This window comes from Mercenaria mercenaria, chromosome 13 (genome assembly GCF_021730395.1).
Source record: "Mercenaria mercenaria strain notata chromosome 13, MADL_Memer_1, whole genome shotgun sequence".
Classification (NCBI taxonomy): Eukaryota; Metazoa; Mollusca; class Bivalvia; order Venerida; family Veneridae; genus Mercenaria; species Mercenaria mercenaria.
The window spans coordinates 3,507,853-3,528,886 of NC_069373.1; the positions used below are offsets into that span (position 1 = coordinate 3,507,853).

The 21,034-nt window shown below is 36.2% G+C and overlaps 1 protein-coding gene across 3 annotated transcripts in view; it reads right to left on the reverse strand.

Annotated features, from left to right (window-relative positions):
* Nucleotides 1–3,245: 3,245 nt before the first annotated feature.
* Nucleotides 3,246–21,034, reverse strand: part of LOC123530129 (uncharacterized) — a 70,775-nt gene continuing 52,986 nt past the window's right edge. For all 3 annotated transcript variants that reach the window (XM_045310843.2, XM_045310847.2, XM_045310845.2), the window contains 7 exons: nt 19,894–19,960; nt 17,792–17,849; nt 14,155–14,206; nt 13,295–13,346; nt 8,332–8,416; nt 8,007–8,068; nt 3,246–4,415 (listed from right to left, as the gene is read on the reverse strand). In XM_045310843.2, the coding sequence (XP_045166778.2) occupies nt 3,459–4,415; nt 8,007–8,068; nt 8,332–8,416; nt 13,295–13,346; nt 14,155–14,206; nt 17,792–17,849; nt 19,894–19,960 (1,333 nt within the window). In that variant the 3' untranslated portion in view covers nt 3,246–3,458. The remainder of the gene's footprint in view (nt 4,416–8,006; nt 8,069–8,331; nt 8,417–13,294; nt 13,347–14,154; nt 14,207–17,791; nt 17,850–19,893; nt 19,961–21,034) is intronic.

The following is a 21,034-nucleotide window of genomic DNA, read 5'->3' on the forward strand; positions in this document are numbered from 1 at the left end:
TGGCCCAAGCGTTCTCAAGTTATTGTCCGAAAAAGGTTTAAATGTTCTGGGTCACTCTGACCTTTGACCTCTGGAACTCAAAATCATTACATGTCATCTGCTGGCCATGACCAACCTCCCTATTAAGTTTCGTGATCCTAGTCCCAAGCGTTCTGAAGTTATTGTCCGAAAACAGTTTATTATTTTATATAGTTTAAAACGTATTATTGTGACCTTGACCTTTGACCTACAAGCCTCAAAGTGGAACTTGACCTGTATTCAATCATGTTACACCTGTGTATAAAAATTTATGATCCTAGACCCAAGCGTTCTCAAGTTATCATCTGGAAACCATTTAACTGTTCCGAGTCACTGTGACCTTGACCTTTGACCTACTAACCTCAAAGTAGAACTTGACCTGTATTTCATAATGTTACACCTCCGTACTAAAATTTATGATTCTAGGCCCAAGCGTTCTCAAGTTATCATCCGGAAACCATTTAACTGTTCCGAGTCACTGTGACCTTGACCTTTGACCTACCGACCTCAAAGTCGAACTTGACCTGTATTTTATGATGTTACACCTGTGTACTAAAAATTATTTAAATCAGTCAAGCCTTTCATGAGTTATCATCCGGAAACCGTTTTACTGTTCAGGGTCACTGTGACCTTGACCTTTGACCTACTGACCCCAAATTCGAACTTGACCTGTATTTTCTGATGCTGCACCTGTGCACCAAAAAGTTTTAAATCGGTCAAGCCTTTCAAGAGTTATCATCCGGAAACCATGAAAACCAACGGACCGACCAACCGCCAAGCTCACTCCTGTATACCCGCCCCCCACCCCAAACTTCGTTTTGTGTGGGTATAATGAAGCTGCTATTGTGCAGACAAGGTCAAAATAGCTAATTCTGGCCCTTTCTAGAAACTATTATGGGATCTGGCCGGTTCAAGAAAGGAACCAAGACCTTATGGTGACACAAGTTTTGTGCAAGTTTGATTAAATTCAAATCATAAATGAAGCTGCTATTGTGCAGACAAGGTCAAAATAGCTAATTCTGGCCCTTTCAGGGGCCATCACTCTGGAACGCATAATGGAATCTAACCAGATCAAGAAAGAAACCAAGATCTTATGGTGATACAAGTTGTGTGCAAGTTTGGTTAAAATAAAATCATAAATGGAGCTGCTATTATGCAGACAAGGTCAAAATAGCTAATTCTGGCCCTTTCAGGGGCCATAACTGCGGAACCCATAATGGAATCTGGCCAGTTCAAGAAAGGAACCAAGATCTTATGGTGACACAACTTGTGTGCAGGTATGGTAAAAATCAAATCATAAATAAAGCTGCTATTGTGCAGACAAGGTCAAAATAGCTAATTTTGGCCCTTTCATGGGCCATAACTCTGGAACCCATTATGGGATCTGGCCAGTTCAAAAAAGGAACCGAGACCTTATGGTGATACAAGTTGTGTGCAAGTTTAGTTAAAATAAAATCATAAATGAAACCACTATAATGCAGACCAGAAATTGTTGACGCAAGGACAGACTGACAACAGACGAAGGGTGATCACAAAAGCTCACCTTGTCACTATGTGACAGGTGAGCTAAAAAAAGAAGAAAATATTCTATATGATATAAGTTCACACAAAACTATCAGGTAGAGACAGGTTAAAATACACCTAAAAACTGGATGTAACATGCATGTTATACCACAGAAAATTGGTCTTCAATTTTCCGTACGTCCAGTAATAAAAAAGTTACAATATAAGCTATTAATAGTAACAAAGGGAAGGCATTTTTAAAACAAGGGTGCCTCATGGTGGTGAACATTTGTGCCAAGCTAAATCAAAATCCCTCCATGGAGAACAAATGCCCCGGACCAAGTCATTCTTGAATTTGACCTTTGACCTCTGTGTGACCTTGACCTAACACCTAGGGACCTGGTTCTTGTGCCGACACTCCCTCTTGTGATGGTAAACATTTGTGCCACGTTACATCAAAATCCCTCCAAGCATGAAGAAGAAAATGCTCCGCACAGTCATTCATGTATTTGACCTTTGGTCTTTCTGATCTTGACCTTAGACCTAGGGATCTGGTTCTTGTGCCTGACACTTGGTCTTATGGTGGTAAAAATTTGTGCAAAGTAATATTAAAATCCCTTAAAGGATTGTCGAGTTACAGACTGTACAGAAAAAAAGCCATTTCGGCCTTTGACTCCCAAGTGTGACCTTGACCTTTCAGCTAAGGGCGCGGGTTTTTTCGCACGACACGTCTCATCCTGGGGAATATTTGTGCAACTGATATTTAAATCCTGTTTTGCACGACAAAGTTAAAGATGGACAGGAAAAATATCCTATTGACCTTTAATCTCCAAGTGAGACTTTGACCTTTAAGCTAGGATGTTGTGCATGTTATGTCATCTCATCATGAGGAACATTTATGCCAAGTAATATTAAAATCCTTTAATGAATGACAGAGTTATGGACCAGAAACAAAACAGACCCTATTCATGCCATGTTAACATTTGACTGCCAAGTGTGACTCTGACCTTTGAGCTAGGGGTCTGAAAGTTGTTCATGACACATCATCTTATTTTCATTATGAGGTACATTTGTGCCAAGTAATATTAAAATCCCTTCATGGATGGCATGGACCGGACAGGAAAAAAGCTCTGTTGACCTGTGACCTCAAACTGTGACCTTTACCTTTAAGCCAGGGGTCTGGGTTTTGCACATGACAAGTCGTCTCATCATGGGGAACATTTGTGCCAAGTAATATTAACCCTTAGCCTGCTGCAGGCGAATTTAACAGCCTTTGCAAACAGCTTGGAACCAGATCAGACGCCGATTAAATCGGCATCTGATCAGGTTCCAAGCTGTTTGCTACTCTGACAATATTTCTTCCAATTTTGGAGCAAATTGAATGAACTTAACAATTTTAGCAGACGACATTTCCAGCAGACGACAATTTACCTAGCATGCTAAAGGTTAAAATCCCTTAATGAATGACAAGAGTTATGGACCAGACACAAAATGGATGGATGGACGGATGAAATGACAGACGGCCGGAAAAGCCCATTCCTATTAAGTCTCTGAAACTGTTTTCAACCAGTAGGGGACTAATACGACGGTTACATCTTCATATTATAAACACAGCCACTTTGATGACTAAATCAGCAGATCAGCAAAGGAGTTTGGAAGAAGTGTGAAATAGCCATGTGGTTAACTGAATTAATGGAGATCAGTACAGTTTAACACAAAATTCATTGATCTGAAGTACAATTTCTTTTAAATGAATTAAAATGAAACTTTACAATAACAAAATCTAATATGAAACAATAAATTCAGTCAGAGTTAATTCAGTGAGTTACAGTTTTCTGCTGTCAAAAATCATTATCAATATTCTAAAATATTGATTTCATATAATTTTATAGTCTATTGTTAATTGTTTTTGTCAAAATCAGTAGCTTGTTTTTTCATTAGTTCTGAGCAGCAGATACATTTTCAGGTTTGGTGTCAGTGGAACTGCTGTAATCTTTCTTCTCAGGATCTTTATGTAAGGAAGTAGAGCTCTTTATCGGTTTAACCTTGTAACACTTTCCAGCTAGACAAGATAAAGTTGGAAACGAGGCCAGATCACACTGAACTCCAACGTCAGTAACTTCTTGCACTGTGTTTAATTCCAAAAAAGGTGAAGTTGACACTTCTACGTAGGATTTTTGAAGACTTGATTCCCCAACTGTTTGAGTAAACTGATTTTTACCACTTGATATTTCTGGAACTTGAAGCTGGATTGTTTTGTATGTTTCTGACTTATCAGCAACACAACATATTTCAACATTTTGAGAATTGTTTTCGGAACATTTTATTTTCTTTACCATATTCAGATCACTACCAGATTTTCCAATACCTTCACTTTCATTATCAAGATTCTTGTCACAAATGTTTGCAGCATTATTCTTTTCACAATTCTCATCTTCACTACCCGATTTTCCAATATTATAGTCATTTTCAATGTCAATATTTTCATCACTGATATTTGTGACATTATTCCTTTCAAGAATGCCATCTTCAATTCCATAAATATTTCTTGATAATTCTTTTCCCAGTTCATTTGAATTTGTTTCCAGTTCTTGAGATCTTACATCATTAACTTGACTTGAAAAGTCGTGATTAATTTTTCCACTTTTGGAATTCTTATCTATCATTTCACAACTTTCTAAACAAGCATCTAATGTGCTATCAACTTTAGCACCAACCTTTGTGTCAGCTTCTAGTGTCTTATTCAGTGTTATATTATTATTATTTTCAACTTCCTTTTCACTTTTAAACCTATTTGTCTCATGGTCTATTACATTGAAGTCTTTCTCTACAGCAAGAGGTGTTTGAATGTTTGACTGTTCTTCCAAATCTTGCATTTGTTCAGTATCAGCATTCTGTTGAGAAAGATAAAAGTTAACATTATTTCTTCCAAAGATCTTAGACCTATAGATGATAAATAATAAAACATATATAAAATGCAGGGAATATATCAATGATAAATGAGGCAGTGTTATCTGCAAAATAGGTAATGCACACATGCGTCTCTTTTGTATGATGCATCTGCTGTTGAATTCCTCAAATCATCCACACTGACATTAAATACACCATGGACAATATAACATATGTAGAACAGAGCTCACATACAGAGATTAATTACACCATGAACAATACTATATAATGTAGAACAGAGCTCACACAGGCACTAGATACACTGAGATCAATACTACATATGTAGAACAAAATTTACACACAAACAATAAAATAAAACACATTCAATACTACATAAAGCAGAAGAGGAGCTCATACAAATACAAGATAAACCATGTACAATACCACATAAAGTAGAACAGAGGTCACACACAGGTAGAATACAGCTCACACAGACACTAGCTACACCATGAACAATACTACATAAGGTAGAATACAGCTCACACAGACACTAGCTACACCATGAACAATATTACATAAGGTAGAATACAGCTCACACAGACACTAGCTACACCATGAACAATACTACATAAGGTAGAATACAGCTCACACAGACACTAGCTACACCATGAACAATATTACATAAGGTAGAACAGAGCTCCCACATACACTAGCTACACCATGAACATTACTACATAAGGTAGAATACACCACACAAAGACACTATGTATTCCATGAACAATACTACATAAGGTAGAAAAGAGCACACATAGGCACTGGATACACCATAAACAATACTGCATAAGGTAGAACAGAGCTCCCACATACACTAGCTACACCATGAACATTACTACATAAGGTAGAATACACCACACAAAGACACTATGTATTCCATGAACAATACTACATAATCTAGAAAAGAGCACACATAGGCACTGGATACACCATAACAATACTGCATAAGGTAGAACAGAGCTCCCACATACACTAGCTACACCATGAACATTACTACATAAGGTAGAATACACCACACAAAGACACTATGTATTCCATGAACAATACTACAAAATCTAGAAAAGAGCACACATTGGCACTGGATACACCATAAACAATACTGCATAATGTAGAACAGAACTCACACAGAGGTATCACATACACCATAAACAATACTACATATTGCATATAACAAAGCTCAGATAGACACTAGATACACCATGGACAAGACTACATGACACAGAACGGAGCTCACATACAGATAATAGATACAACACAAATAATACTAAATAACATAGAACAGAGTTCATACAGAGGCATGAACTGACAGGGTTCGTTCAGATCTTGGATACCAGAATTCCATGAGTTTTCCATGATATTGCTCAGTTTTCCATTTGGTTTGGGACATTGTTTGTCACACATGGTGGTGCACAACGCCTTTCAGCTATCGGACTTAAATGGCTTCAACCAGTCAGTATTGTTCATTTGTGTCCCACTTAAGAGTTTTATCCGCAAAATCCTTTGCTATGACACATTTTTAAAAATCTTTTTAAGCTACGAAAAGCACATAAAACAAGAGCTGTCAGTTGACAGCGTGCTCGACTATTCTCAGTGCTTGATAGTATAATATAAGCTATGAGTAAAACTTTAACATTAAAATAAGCATATTCTAAGTCGAAAAGGGGCCATAATTCAGTCAAAATGCTTGATAGAGTTGCCTCCTCCTTTTTACAGACTGGGGTCATGATGGTAAACAAGTACGCAAAATATCAAAGCAATATCTCAATGGACTTTGAAAATATTTGGGGTGGTACGCAAACTTTAACAATACTGTGATGCTCGCACTCACGCCAACGCCAGGGCGAGTAGGATAGCTCCATTATTCTTCGAATAGTCGAGCTAAAAATGGTACCAGTGCAGTAGTAAACTTTTAATGTTTGTTTCCTACCCAAACAGATTCGCACTCGATATTGAATAGAATAGAATAGAATTGTTTGTAGCGATACAATTTCACAATTAGGCATTCAAATTGAGATTTTTAAGATAAAATTTCAACAGATTTAATCATTTTTATGCACTTTAAGACTAATTTCAGAATACTCTCAACTTTCCATGACAATTTTTTTAACATTCCATGTTTTTTCCATGATAAAATCAAAATAATCAAGATTCCATGATTTTTTCAGACCATTTTCATTTTCCATGACTTTTCCAGATCTGTGCGAACCCTGAAACATCACTACATAACATAACTGAGCTCACTTAGACACTAGATACATCATGAACAATACGACATAAGGTAGAACAGAGCTCACACGGACACTAAATATACCATGAACAATACTACATAATGTAAAATAAAGCTCACACAGACACTAGCTACACCATGAACAATATTACATAAGGTAGAATAGAGCTCACACAGTCACTAGCTACACCATGAACAATATTACATAAGGTAGAATAGAGCTCACACAGACATTAGCTACACAATGAACAATATTATATCAGGTAGAATAGAGCTCACACAGTCACTAGCTACACCATGAACAATACTACATAATGTAGAACAGAGTTCCCACAGACACTAGATACACCGTAAACAATACTACATGATGTAGAACAGAGCTCCCACAGACACTAGCTACACCACGAACAATACTACATAATGTAGAACAGAGCTCCCACAGACACTAGACACACTACAAACAATACAACATGATGTAGAACAGAGCTCCCACAGACACTAGCTACACCACGAACAATACTACATAATGTAGAACAGAGCTTCCACAGACACTAGACACACTACAAACAATACTAAATGATGTAGAACAGAGCTCCCACAGACACTAGCTACACCTAGAACAATACTACATAATGTAGAACAGAGCTCCCACAGACACTAGACACACTACAAACAATACAACATGATGTAGAACAGAGCTCCCACAGGCACTAGCTGCACCACAAACAATACTACATAATGTAGAACATAGTTCCCACAGACACAAGATACACTAAAAACAATACTACATTATGTAGAACAAAGCTCCCACAGGCACTAGCTGCACCATGAACAATACTACTGTACATAATGTAGAACAGAGCTCCCACAGACACTAGATACACCACAAAAAATACTACATGATGTAGAACAGAGCTTATACAGAGATACTAGATACAACATGAACAGTACTACATAATGCAGAATACAGTGTTCAAACAAAACAAGAGCTGTCAGTGGACAGCGTGCTCAACTATTCTCAGTGCTTGATAGTATAATATAAGGTATGAGTAAAACTTTAACATTACAAAGCACATTCTTAGTTGAAAAGGGGCCATAATTCAGTCAAAATGCTTGATAGAGTTGCCTCCTCCTTTTCACAGACTGAGGTCATGATGGTAAACAAGTATGCAAAATATGACAGCAATATCTCAATGGATTTTGAAAATATTTGGGGTGGTACGCAAATTTTAACATTTGTGTGACGCTCACGCTTACGCCGGGGCGAGTAGGATAGCTTCTTCGAATAGTCGAGCTAAAAATACCAATTACATACCAGTAATACTTCTTCACTTTCAAAAAAGGCATCAGCCTCAAAACTCTCAGTGGTTATAGTTCCTGTAGAAAAATAAAATTCATACAGTACATCGTAATTACTTTCAAAGAGTAAATATAAATTCCACCACAACTTTGTGGAGACTTTTGAATTGACAAATAAATCATTCCTTGTTTATATGACATACAAGAGAGAATTATTTTCATGATGTTGCTAATATGACTGATGCAAAATGTATAAATGTTTCTGACCTTAACGTTAATACAATAATTTATTAGTCAGTGAACAATTATAATATATGGCTGCATTCTTATAATCCTTGTACCTAGATTGTCTGTGGTAGTGGTCTTCTGTACTTCATCCAGCACAACATCAGGACTCATAGAATCTTCTTCTTCCAACTCTTTCATCTAGATAATATAAACAAGCTAGAGGTCATTAATAGCTAAACTTAGAAATTCTTGGGTAGTAATATTCGAAAGAATTTTACATTTTTCTTAAGTTTGGTCTACTCTCTAGTTGTGTAAACATTACAACATATCAAATGGAATATGACTGTAATGAAATTTTGAGTAACAAGAGCTGTCCATAAGACAGCATGCTCAACTTATCTCAGTACTTGACTCTGAATTTAAGCTTTGCTAGTAAAAACTTTATAAATCTTTAACCAAAAAAGTCTAAGTTAAAAAGGGGCATAACTCGGTCAAAATTTAAATCAGAGTTATGGGGATTGTTTCTCCCTGTGTAGAGTTTGTTAGTAAACAACTACTTTAAGTTTCAAGTTAAAAGCTTTGATAGTAACAAGATATTTGACTTTATCAAAAGCTTTTAAGTTAACCCTTAGTCTGCTAAATTTCTAAAATGGACTAGTTCATCATTCAATTTGGGCAGCACCACTTATTATTCAAAGGGGTGTTCACTGAAAATTTACTGACTGAATAGTGAACAGTGCAGACCATGATCAGCCTGCATGTATGTGCAGGCTGATCTTGGTCTGCAATGGTCGCAAAGGCAGAATGACTTGCCGCCAGCAGGCTAAAGGTTAAAAAGGTTGAGAAAAGGAATATTTATGTAAGATTAATCTAAAATTAGGCCTGCTGTTTCCGACAAGAATATGTACATAAAGGGAAGTGATCACGCTTTTTGACAAATCAGAATAAATTAAACAATCTTGGTAGAGTCAGCTTAGGAACATTTGTGCAAAATTATCTTAAGATCAAGCCAGCAGTTTCTAACAAAATTTTTTCCATTATAAACATATAGAGAAAAAAGTGACCACGCATGTTTTTTGATGAATCAGAATAATTTGAACAATCTTCATAAAGAGCCACCAAAGGAACATTTGTGTAAAATTAATTTGAAATAGGACTAGCAGTTTCTGACCATAAGTTTTATACTTTACTTTTTATTTATATAGGGCAAAGGGACCAAGCTCCCTACCTGGCGGACATGTATTTTCTTATTTATTAGATAATTTGAACAATCTTGGTAGAGGATCACACAAGGACCATGTGAAATTATTTCAAAATTGGGCAAGTAGTTTCATATAAGAAAATTTATATAATTTCCACAATATACATATAGGGAAAGGTGACCAAGCCCACATGGGGCCACGTTTTTTGACGAATCAAAAAAATTTGAACAATCTTGGTAGGGGTTCACACAAGGACCATTATTTTGTGTTAAATCATTTAAAATTGGGCTAGCAGTTTCATAAACAAGAGGACAATGATGGTCCTGAATCGCTCACCTCTTCCAACATGACCCAGTTTTGAGTATGACGTCGTTTTTTCTATTATTTGACATAGTGACCTAATTTTTGAGCTCATGTGACCCAGTTTTGAACTTGACCTAGATATTATCAAGATAAAAATTCTGACCAATTTTCATGAAAATCCATTGAAAAATATGGTCTCTAGAGAGGTCACAAGGTTTTTCTATTATTTGACTTATTGACCTAGTTTTCGAAGGTACGTGATCCTGTTTTGAACTATCTAGAACTATCTAGATATCATCAAGGTGAACATTCTCACTAATTTTCATGAAGATCTCATGAAAAATATGGCCTCTAGAGAGGTCACAAGGTTTTTCTATTTTTATACCTACTGGCCTAGTTTTTGACCGCACGTGACCCAGTTTCGAAACTGACCTAGATATCATCAAGGTGAACATTCAGATCAATTTTCATGAAGATCCATTGAAAAATATGGCCTTTAGAGAGGTCAAAAGATTTTAATAATTTTAGACCTACTGACATAGTTTTTGACCGCAGTTGACCCAGTTTCAAACATGACCTAGATATCATCAAGATGAACATTCAGACCAATTTTCATACAGATCCCACGAAAAGTATGGCCTCTAGAGAGGTCACAAGGTTTTTTTATTATTTGCCCTACTGACCTAGTTTTTTAAGGCACGTGACCCAGTTTCAAACTTGACCTAGATATCATCAAGGTGAACATTCTGACCAATTTTTATGAAGATCCATTCACAAGTATGGCCTCTAGAGAGGTCACAAAGTTTTCAATTTTTAGACCTACTGACCTAGTTTTTGACCGCACATGACCCTGTTCTGAACTCGCACTAGATATCATCAAGATGAACATTCTGACCAACTTTCATACAGATCCCATGAAAAATACGGCCTTTAGAGAGGTCAGAAGGTTTTTCTATTATTTGACCTACTGACCTAGTTTTTGAGGACACGTGACCCACTTTCAAACTTGACCTAGATATCATCAAGATGAACATTCAGACCAACTTTCATACAGATCCCATGAAAAATATGGCCTCTAGAGAGGTCACAAGGTTTTTCTATTATTTGACCTACTGACCTAATTTTTGATGGCATGTGACCCAGTTTCGAATCTGATCTAGATATCATCAAGGTGAACATTCTGACCAATTTTCATGAAGATCTTGTGAAATATATGGCCTCTAGAGAGATCACAAGGTTTTTCTATTTTTAGACCTACTGACCTAGTTTTTGACCGCAAGTGATCCAGTTTCGAACTTGACCTAGATATCATCAAGGTGAACATTCAGACCAACTTTCATACAGATCCCATGAAAAATATGGCCTTTAGAGAGGTCACAAGGTTTTTCTATTATTTGACCTACTGACCTAGATTTTGACGGCATGTGACCCAGTTTCAAACTTGACCTAGATATCATCAAGGTGAACGTTCTGACCAATTTTCATGAAGATCTTGTGAAATATATGGCCTCTAGAGAGGTCACAAGGTTTTTCTATTTTTAGACCTACTGACCTAGTTTTTGATGGCATGTGACCCAGTTTCGAACTTGACCTAGATATCATCAAGGTAAACGTTCTGACCAATTTTCATGAAGATCTTATGAAATATATGGCCTCAAGAGAGGTCACAAGGTTTTTCTATTTTTAGACCTACTGACCTAGTTTTTGATGGCACGTGACCCAGTTTCGAACTTGACCTAGATATTATCAAGGTGAACGTTCTGACCAATTTTCATGAAGATCTTTTGAAATATATGGCCTCTAGAGAGGTCACAAGGTTTCTCTATTTTTAGACCTACTGACCTACTTTTTGATGGCACGTGACCCAGTTTCGAACTTGACCTAGATATCTTCAAGATGAACATTCTGACCAACTTTCATAAAGATCCCATGAAAAATGTGACCTCTAGAGTGGTCACAAACGAAAGTTTACGGACGGACGCAGGACGGACGAACGACGGACGACGGACACCGCACGATCACAAAAGCTCACCTTGTCACTTTGTGACAGGTGAGCTAAAAAGATTCCACTGTATTCATATAGATAAAGCAACCATGCACCATGCTTTTTGATGAACTGAAAGAATTTGAACAATCTTAGTAGAGGGTCATACAATTTGAAGGACAATATGCGAGAAATTGTTCCAAAATCAGGTCAGCAGTTCCCACACATCAGGATTTTTAAAGTTCACTCTATGTACATATAGGAAAAGTGGCCAAACCCTCTGGCAGCCATGTATTTTGATGAATCTGAATAATCTTAACAATCTTGGTAGAGTATTATATAAGGACCATTTGTATGAAATTATTTCAAAATCAGACTAGTATTTAGGAGATGTTGTTTGAAGATTTTCTATTTTTAGCTGTGGTGGCCCTTATGTGCAACCAAGCAGAAACATTTGAACAATTTTGGAAGACTATCTAAGGAATATCCAGGCCAAGTTTCATCAACTTCCTCCACACGATTTCAGAGGAATTGTTGTTTGAAGAAAAATGTGGACTGATGGATGGATGGATGGATGGACTATGGATGGATGGACTATGGTTGGATGGACTATGAGTGATCACAACAGCTCACCCCAAGCACTTTGTGCTCAGGTGAGCAAAAAACAAAACTGATTTATTCAAAGGATTTATCAAAATAAAGAGACTGCTACAAGAAGTGATACCCAACATGTAGTATCTCTTTGAGTGCACTCTGTCAATGAAAGGGTCTGTACACACAATCCAATGACAACTTTTGTCAAATTAGCAGAGACATCATCTTTTGAGATAGAAACCTGGGGTCTTGAGTATAACATGTGGCCATCCTCGTCAAAGCACTGGAAATTTCTGAGATGCTCTTGAGTGTCTCTCCAACTAAGAGGCCTGTACTGGTTATTCTAAGGAAAGGCAACCTCGCAAATATTAGTGCTATACATTGGGCATGTTGAAGAACCAGACTGTCTATTTGCAAAGAGCTAGGCTAATTTAGCCAGACAGGCCTGTATCTTAAGGATTTCTTTCTCTCTCTCGCTGTTCTGTGGGCTTTTTCTTGCTCTGTCCTTCTGGTAAGATCACTCCATGTACTAGTAGAGGATGAATTTTGAGTGGCTGCCTTTGTACTATGTAAAGCGCCTTTGAATGTGTTTATCATGAAAGGGTGCTATATAAATCTGGTATTATACATTATATGTTAAGAGGCTACATATAGCAAGTATTTCAAAATCCTTTGATCAATGTGTAGTAGAGCAGACAAGATAAAGAATCTCTAAGACTTTGTACTTGAATGTATAAATCTAAAGTTTCTGACCAAACACTGTTCTTTTTTACGTTTTCAGTAACTCTGACCTCCTACAGACTCCATTAAGTGCATTAAAAGGTCAGTGGTATTAAGTAGCCTGTAACATTGGCCACACCTTGATGCAAGTGGCTCAGCACATTAGACTGTGTGTCTTATTACATCTGGACATGAAACATCAAAGAGAATGATAGGTGATCTGTTTTTCAACATCCCTTTTTCCAGAAGCATAATCAAACAAGAGAAAATTACCTCATTCAGGACATCACCTACACAAGGTTTCAATGGCTTGTATGAACCAGCACTGAAATAATGAAAGTTTATAGTCAGAAATTCCTATGGGTAATTCAAATTAACTGATTTCTAGTCAGAGAATTGTTTATGATTAACAGCATCATGCACAACTGTTCTACGTAGATTCATATTATGCCCTACTGTAGATATCCAGTGCGCTCAGTTATATAAGTAATGAATGGTCTGAAAATATTATAAATGAAGTATTTCCAAGGACAAATTCTTTCATTAACGAGATTTGTGACAGACAGACAACATACACACAAACACAGACAGCAGTAAATAAATATATCTCCTACATGGTGGGAGACATAATAATCTTATGAAGTTTAAAAACTGCTGGCGAAGCATTCTTAACTGAGCAAAAACTGTTTTCAGTTTCAATGTCACTGTGACCATCACCCTTCATCTACTTATTTTCAAAACATAGTGGTCATCTACTAACCATAGGCAATCATCCTATGAAATTTAATGATTATAGTCTTTACTTATTGAGCAGAAACTACTTTCAGTTTCATGTTCATTGTGACATTGACCTTTTGACCTCTAAAACAACATGGGTCATAATAACCACAGGCTATCTCTATTAAGTTTGAACACTGTAGGCCCAAGAATTTTCTAGGTAATCAAAAACCAAATGGTCTACAAATCCACAGACAAGGCAACAATGAGCACAACAATACAACCCCTTCTTCTTTAAAGGGAGTATAATAAAGTTCTATTATTTATTTGCAAATTCAGGATATGTCTAAAAAAAATAAAGCAATGGTTTATTTCTAATATAAAGCTGTGTGCAAATTTGAAAACTATATATTTACCCATAGTCTTGTGAACTACTTTCTGTCTGTCTGCTAATGTAGTTTCCTAAACCTGAAAGAGTAGAATGATATAGGCACAACCTGGAAGTTTGCTTGAATATGAAGACTAACAACTGTGTTAGACTATTAGTTTACTAAAGTCTGACTCACCTAGTTTTGGACCTCAGCTTTTGGCTTATACAAAGTAATGAAACAAGATCAATGTTCTGCAACAATAGTCTGGTTTAAAATGCTGCTGAAAGTTCTCTATGGCAACTCACTGTTGTTTATTTCTGGTTGCCATTGCCAAAGATTCTCTGTTTTGGAGACATAAGGGAAAGTTAATATATGTCATGTTTCATCCACAATGAAAAACTAATGGTCCGACACTGTATGTCGTTCTGTCTCTGTTACATTAACCCTGAAGAAACACAAAACCAAAACACACACACAAAAAAAACCAACAAACAAGAGGGCCATGATGGCCCTATATCGCTCACCTGTTATCATTGCACTTAAGGACAAGTCTTCAAGGTCAAAAGATCATAATAGAAATCAATCAAAAGAATTATGAGAAAACATAGTTGAAATTTTCTTTAAGTAACTTTAAAAACAAGATTTGAAAACTTTTTGTAGAGGTCCACTAGGCAATGCTACATGTCAAATATCTAAGCTCTTCTGGTTTATTTTTAGAAAATTTTGAAGATTTTTCTATGTACAATCAAGTAACCCCATGGGGCAGGGTCAATTTGACCCCAGGGGTCATGATTTGAATAAACTTTGTAAAAGTCTTATAGGCACTGCTACATGTCGAATGTCTAAGATCTAGGCCTTCTGGTTTATTTTTAGAATTTTTTTTTAAGATTTTCCTATGTAAAATCAAGTGACCCCTAGGGCGGAGTCAATTTTGACCCACGGAGGACAAGGTTTGAACAAATTTTGTAGAGGTCCACTAGGCAATGCTACATGTCAAATATCTAGTCTCTAGGCCTTCTAGTTTATTTTTAGAAAATTTTTGAAGATTTTCCTATGTAAAATCAAGTGACCCCTGGGGCGGGGTCAATTTTGACCCAGGGGGTCATGATATGAAAAAATTTTGTAGAGGTCCACTAGGTAATGCTACATGTGAAATATCTAAGCTCTAGGCCTTCTGGTTTATTTTAAGAAAACTTTTGAAGATTTTCCTATCTAAAGTCAAGTGACCCCTAGGTCGGGGTCAATTTTGACCCCCGGGTCATAATTTGAACAACTTTAGCAGAGGTCTACTAGGCAATGCTACATGTCAAATATCTAAGCTCTAGGGCTTCTGGTTTTTGAGAAGAAGATTTTTTAAATATTTTCCTATGTAAAATCAAGTCAAGTGACCCCTGGGGCGGGGTCAATTTAGACCCCGGGGGCCATGATTTGAATAAATTTTGTAGAGGTCCACTAGGCAATGCTACATGTGAAATATCTAAGCTCTAGGCCTTCTGGTTTATTTTTAGAAATTTTTTGAAGATTTTCCTATGTAAAATCAAGTGCCCCCTGGGGCGGGGTCAATTTTGACCCCGGGGTCATGATTTGAACAATTTTAGTAGAGGTCCACTAGGCAATGCTACATGTCAAATATCTAAGCTCTAAGGCTTCTGGTTTTTGAGAAGAAGATTTTTTAAGATTTTCTTATGTAAAATCAAGTGACCCCTGGGGCGGGGTCAATTTTGACCCCGGGGTCATTATTTGAACAAACTTGGCAGAGGTCTACTAGGCAATGCTTCACACCAAATATCTAAGCTCTAAGGCTTCTGGTTTTTGAGAAGAAGATTTTTAAAGTTTTTCCTTTCGGTTGCCATGGCAACCAGTGTTCTGCATAGAATTCAATTCTTTGAACAATTTTGAAAGGGGGCCATCCAAGGAACATCCCTGTGAAGTTTCATCAAAATTGGCCTGTTGGTTTAGGAGGAGATGTTGTTTAAAGGAAAGTGTGGACGGACGGACGGACGCTGGACGGTGAGCGATCACAATACCTCACCCTGAGCACTTTGTGCTCAGGTGAGCTAAAATCAAAACAGAATGTGTCTGTAGGACACAGGCTGTGCCCCCCACTGGTACATTTGTCACAAATACGGGGAAATAATTCAAATGTTTGCAGTTTTAATGGGGTATAGCCTCAACAAACATTTTATGAAAAGGATTCATTATTCTCGGATTATACTTTTTGAGCTAGGCATGTCACAAGGTGAAAATGTGCATTTTTTGCTATTTCAGGGGCCATAAATCTGGAAATAGGGGGCGAACCCCGATAACAAAAATAGGTGGTGCACAAGTTCATATCATGATTAAGACTCATGCAAGGTTTCATGAATCTATATCAAATACTTTTTGAGCTAGGCATGTCACAAGGTGAAAATGTGCATTTTTGACTATTTCAGGGGCCATAACTCTGGAAAAAAGGGGGCGGAGCCAGACGAAAAATAAGAGGTGCGCAAGTTCATATCATGATAAAGACTCATGCAAGGTTTCATCAATTTATATCAAATACTTTTTGAGCCAGGTATGTCATGAACTTCAGACGGACAGACAAGACCAAATCTATATGCCCCCACCAGGGGTGGGGTTTTGGGGGGGGGGGGGGGGGGCACAAAAACAATGAGCTTCTGTAGAACATCTCGTGACTAAATCTTGGCCTAAGCACATGACCATAATGATAATTATGCTGTGTACATTTTGTATTAGTCACAAGTTGTAGCAAGTGGTACTTCAGTTTGGTCTCTAAATTAATTTTATGAAAGAAATGGATAAATGTATGGAACACTGGCAATTTATATTCAGTATAAGTTAATGTTTACTGCGACTATCTATCTACTGTGTAGGATAAAGGCCAAGATGATCAGGTTGGCTTATTTCAAAGGAAGTTTCAGTAAATATCAACTGATGGAAATGTGTTTAATAGATTTTAACACCTCTATTCTTAACATTGATCTAAAGAACAATTGCCCCTTCAAAAGTCATATTTTTATTTCATCAGTACACCAAAACTATAAAAATTGTTTGAAATACCATCATTAGTTGTATTTAGATCAGTCTGATCTGTAAAAAAAAAAAAGTACACAGATTTTACGATTTTTTCTTTAGCATTGTAAAGAATAACAGCAAATACCTGCCAAATACTGAAAAAAAGTTTTAATACTAAAAACCACAGTGTTAATATTGGAACTTTCATAAATTTGGGATGCATGTACTTCTACTAAGACTACTGTCTCCATCCTAATTATCTTTGAGCAAAACAATGACTTGGGTTAATTTTACGTCATTTCAAATTACTAAGTATAAACACATTTTTTTGCAAAAAGTTGAAAAGTGACTAGAGATATTAACCGTTTAAGTATTAACAATGCTATTTTTGACAATTTACATGCAATATTAATAAATTATCGTAGGCCATATTAGGTGAAACAGAGTTTGTGTCGCTGAATTCTGCCTTCATTTTAGAAAGTACCAGCTCTAATCATTTTACTGTCACAAGGACGAATACTCAAAAAACCAGCTGAGTGCCAGTGAAATCTACACTGATGTGTAATAATAAAGTTTAAATAATATCCATGTAATACAAATTCAGTGACTTTTGCAGAGAATAAAAGTATTATCACAATTATTGCAGTCACAAAAACTAAATGCATACCACTTCTTCTTTCATCTGCAATAATCTCTGACAGCTTTTGGTTAATTTTATCTTGCAGCTGAAGTGAAAAAGAACTGTAACAAAAATGGTGATATTTTTAATATTTAACAAAAGAATTAAAATGATTCTTAACTGTGGTAAAATATTGTTTTAAATAATGTTCTCTGAACCAAAAGAATACCAATTAATGTTTGTAGCTTATATAACAAAACTATTTCTCCAAAAAAACAGAAAATAAAACAGCAATGAAACACAATATATTGTCAAATTTGCTCATGAATGCCACCTTTCACTTTATGTCAAAACAACTTTTCTCTGTATTTCATCTGTTTTAACCCTTTACCACACAGAACAGAAGCCAAAGTAACCTCTTTTACATAACACTTATAAGTGATAATCAATAATCAATAATCTGTCTTATCTGAACAGAGGTGTTGGCATTATTTTGTGATTACACACACTTATGTTAAAAATGTCATTATTTTAATATTTTCTGTAAGTTTGACATTATTTTTGTCAATATAAAGTTTATAGCAATTTAAATTCTCTTTCCGATGATACGAAATTTATTGTAGTTTCTCTTTGAGTTTCGAAGATATAAAGTGTTAAAGTACGGGAATTATATTTTTAGGCATAAAATTCTGTTTTGGATTACTTTCACATTGAAATTCATATACAATTTCATTTTGATGTTTGAAAGTTTGATTTATAGTTAATAGACTCATCTTCCGAATCAGAATCGGTAAGTATTTATATAAAAAAACAACCATCAAACAGAATAACGCTACAAAAATAACGGATCGTAAAATTTCTGGAAGTGCAAAAAGATCGCTGAGATCGAGACTCGTAACTGACTACAGTATTCTTGTGCTAAAAATTAAAACGTCGGTACATCACGGGTGACTTCAGCTGCAATTAACTCTTGGGGTGTCATAAAATATTTGGAAGCCGCGGTCCTTCTGTTTTGATTAACACGGGATAAAACGATTCTGTTCAAATGGCCGTTAATCGGTATTATACGTTTCTATCGGGTAACCGATAGACACAGGTCAATCGTTTCTGTTTGGTAATCGATAGATACGGTGATAAACGTATCGATGTGGGAAAGGGTTATGTGATCTTAGATCTAAGACAGCCAAAGCTACCCAATGACTACCAATGTGCAGCATAAACTGCCTGATTCTTTTTCTTTATTGATCATCTAATGTCCTTTCACACTCAACATTAATTTGTACTGTTTCTTAAAATGACAATTTTGTCCCAATAAATGTTCAAGCAACAAAATTTGTTGAAAATCTGCAAATTTTGGGCAAATACTGGGGTAACAAAGTATTCAATTTAATATCTTGTAAGAAAAAAGGATGCTTTATATTGGATTTATCCCTCATGATCTTTTTGATTTCCCTTGTTGCTGGTAAGAACTGTGCTTCTGTGTGTCTTAATTATATTTCTCTAAATTACAATAATAAATTACCATTACAGGTTAAGGATCACTAATTCAAATCTTTCTTTATTTTATAAAAGACCACTTTAAGATTCTACTTTATTTTGTATCTTTACAGAATAACATTTTTTTTTTTAATCTAACCTTCAATAAATTTCTATCATAAACTGACAACTGATAGAAAGAAAATAGGGAGTTGAATAGTTACTAAGAAAATGCCAGTCATCGGTGGTCTGCAACCTTACAAAAAGACACATATTTGCTCTTGACCGCAAATTAAAACCCTATTTTCAGTTCCACTCTAGAAAAACTTGCCGTCATTGGGAGTATAAGCAGCATGAAGACCATCTTATTTCATGCAGAAAGCATTCTATCAATGAAAAAGTTTGATTTAAACATCTGTTCTACAAGAAATTCCGCATAAATTGGAAAAAAACTAGGATCTATTTACTTTGGACTTCTTTTGACTACACCAAGAAAGAATATTTTTTGACAGATTCTTATTACTGACCATATTCCTATGGACATTGACTAGATGATGTTTGTGATACGAGATGGTTTGTTCACCTTTTTATTAAGAGGCCACCTTACTGAGCTACCATTATTTCCTATATACAAGTTTGACTGTTACAGCACCATAAATGGGAGATTGACAAACCTGTGTTGATGGAGATAGTAAGTGCTCTGGAAACTCTCCCACTGGAACAGGGCTTGAATAACTTCGTCTGAAATATAGAACAGTCAAAAAAAAATTGTCACACACAGTTCAAATTTATTTATTATTACAGTTGACATCGTTCATGCGCCCACCTGTATTAAGCGACCTTTCTATTAACTGACTGCTTAAAATCCTGCCCAAATGTTTTTACAATATGAATCATCCCATTAAATGTCTTTTTTCATAGCGTGACCAGCAACCAGGTACATAAAACTGGTCCCATCAGTAAAATTATCGATAAAAATATCTATTAACCTTTACCCTGCTAAATTTCTAAAATGAACTGGTCCAAGATTTAATTATGGGCAGTACCATTAATGGGAGTGGATGTAATATCTGGGTTAATGTTTGGTCAAGCTTCTTATAACCTATATCCTTCCCGTAGCTGTAACGTACTTGCGTATTAGCCTCTGATGACCATGCACATACATTTTGACAGGGTGACACCTGCGCATAAACCCTGGCTATAAACCAATGCAAATTTATGCGACTTTCGTTTTCAAGTTTAGCCTGTTTACTTTCATTTTCTTTACTTTTGGGAAAAGCTGAAGGTTGTCTGACATCATTTTCTGTTGTCAAAAACGTACATCTGCCTGGCGAGACTGTATAAATATGTGCTGGCCCTCCTAAGGATATTTTATTATTGAATTTTTACCTCCAAGTGTGACACTGACCTTTGAGTTAGGGATCTTGCTGTTGTGCATGACACATCATCTCATGGAAAACACGTATGCAAAAAAAATTGAAATCCCTTCATGGATGGTAGTTAAGAACCGTACTGGGGAAAATACAACCACTGAACTTTGACCTCAAGTGTGACCTTGAATTTTAAGTTAATGATCCGTGTATTGTGCATGACACATTGTCTCATTATGGGGAACTTTTGTCTCAAATATTAATAATATTCTCCTGATGGATGAGAGTAATGGGCCAGACAGGAAAAATTTGACCTCCGATTGTGATCTTGAATTTTTGGCAAGGGGTCTGGGAGTTGCACATGACACATCCTCTCCTTATAGGATACATTTGTTACATGTAATATTATAGAAATCATTTTGACCTACAAAATATACTAGCTTAG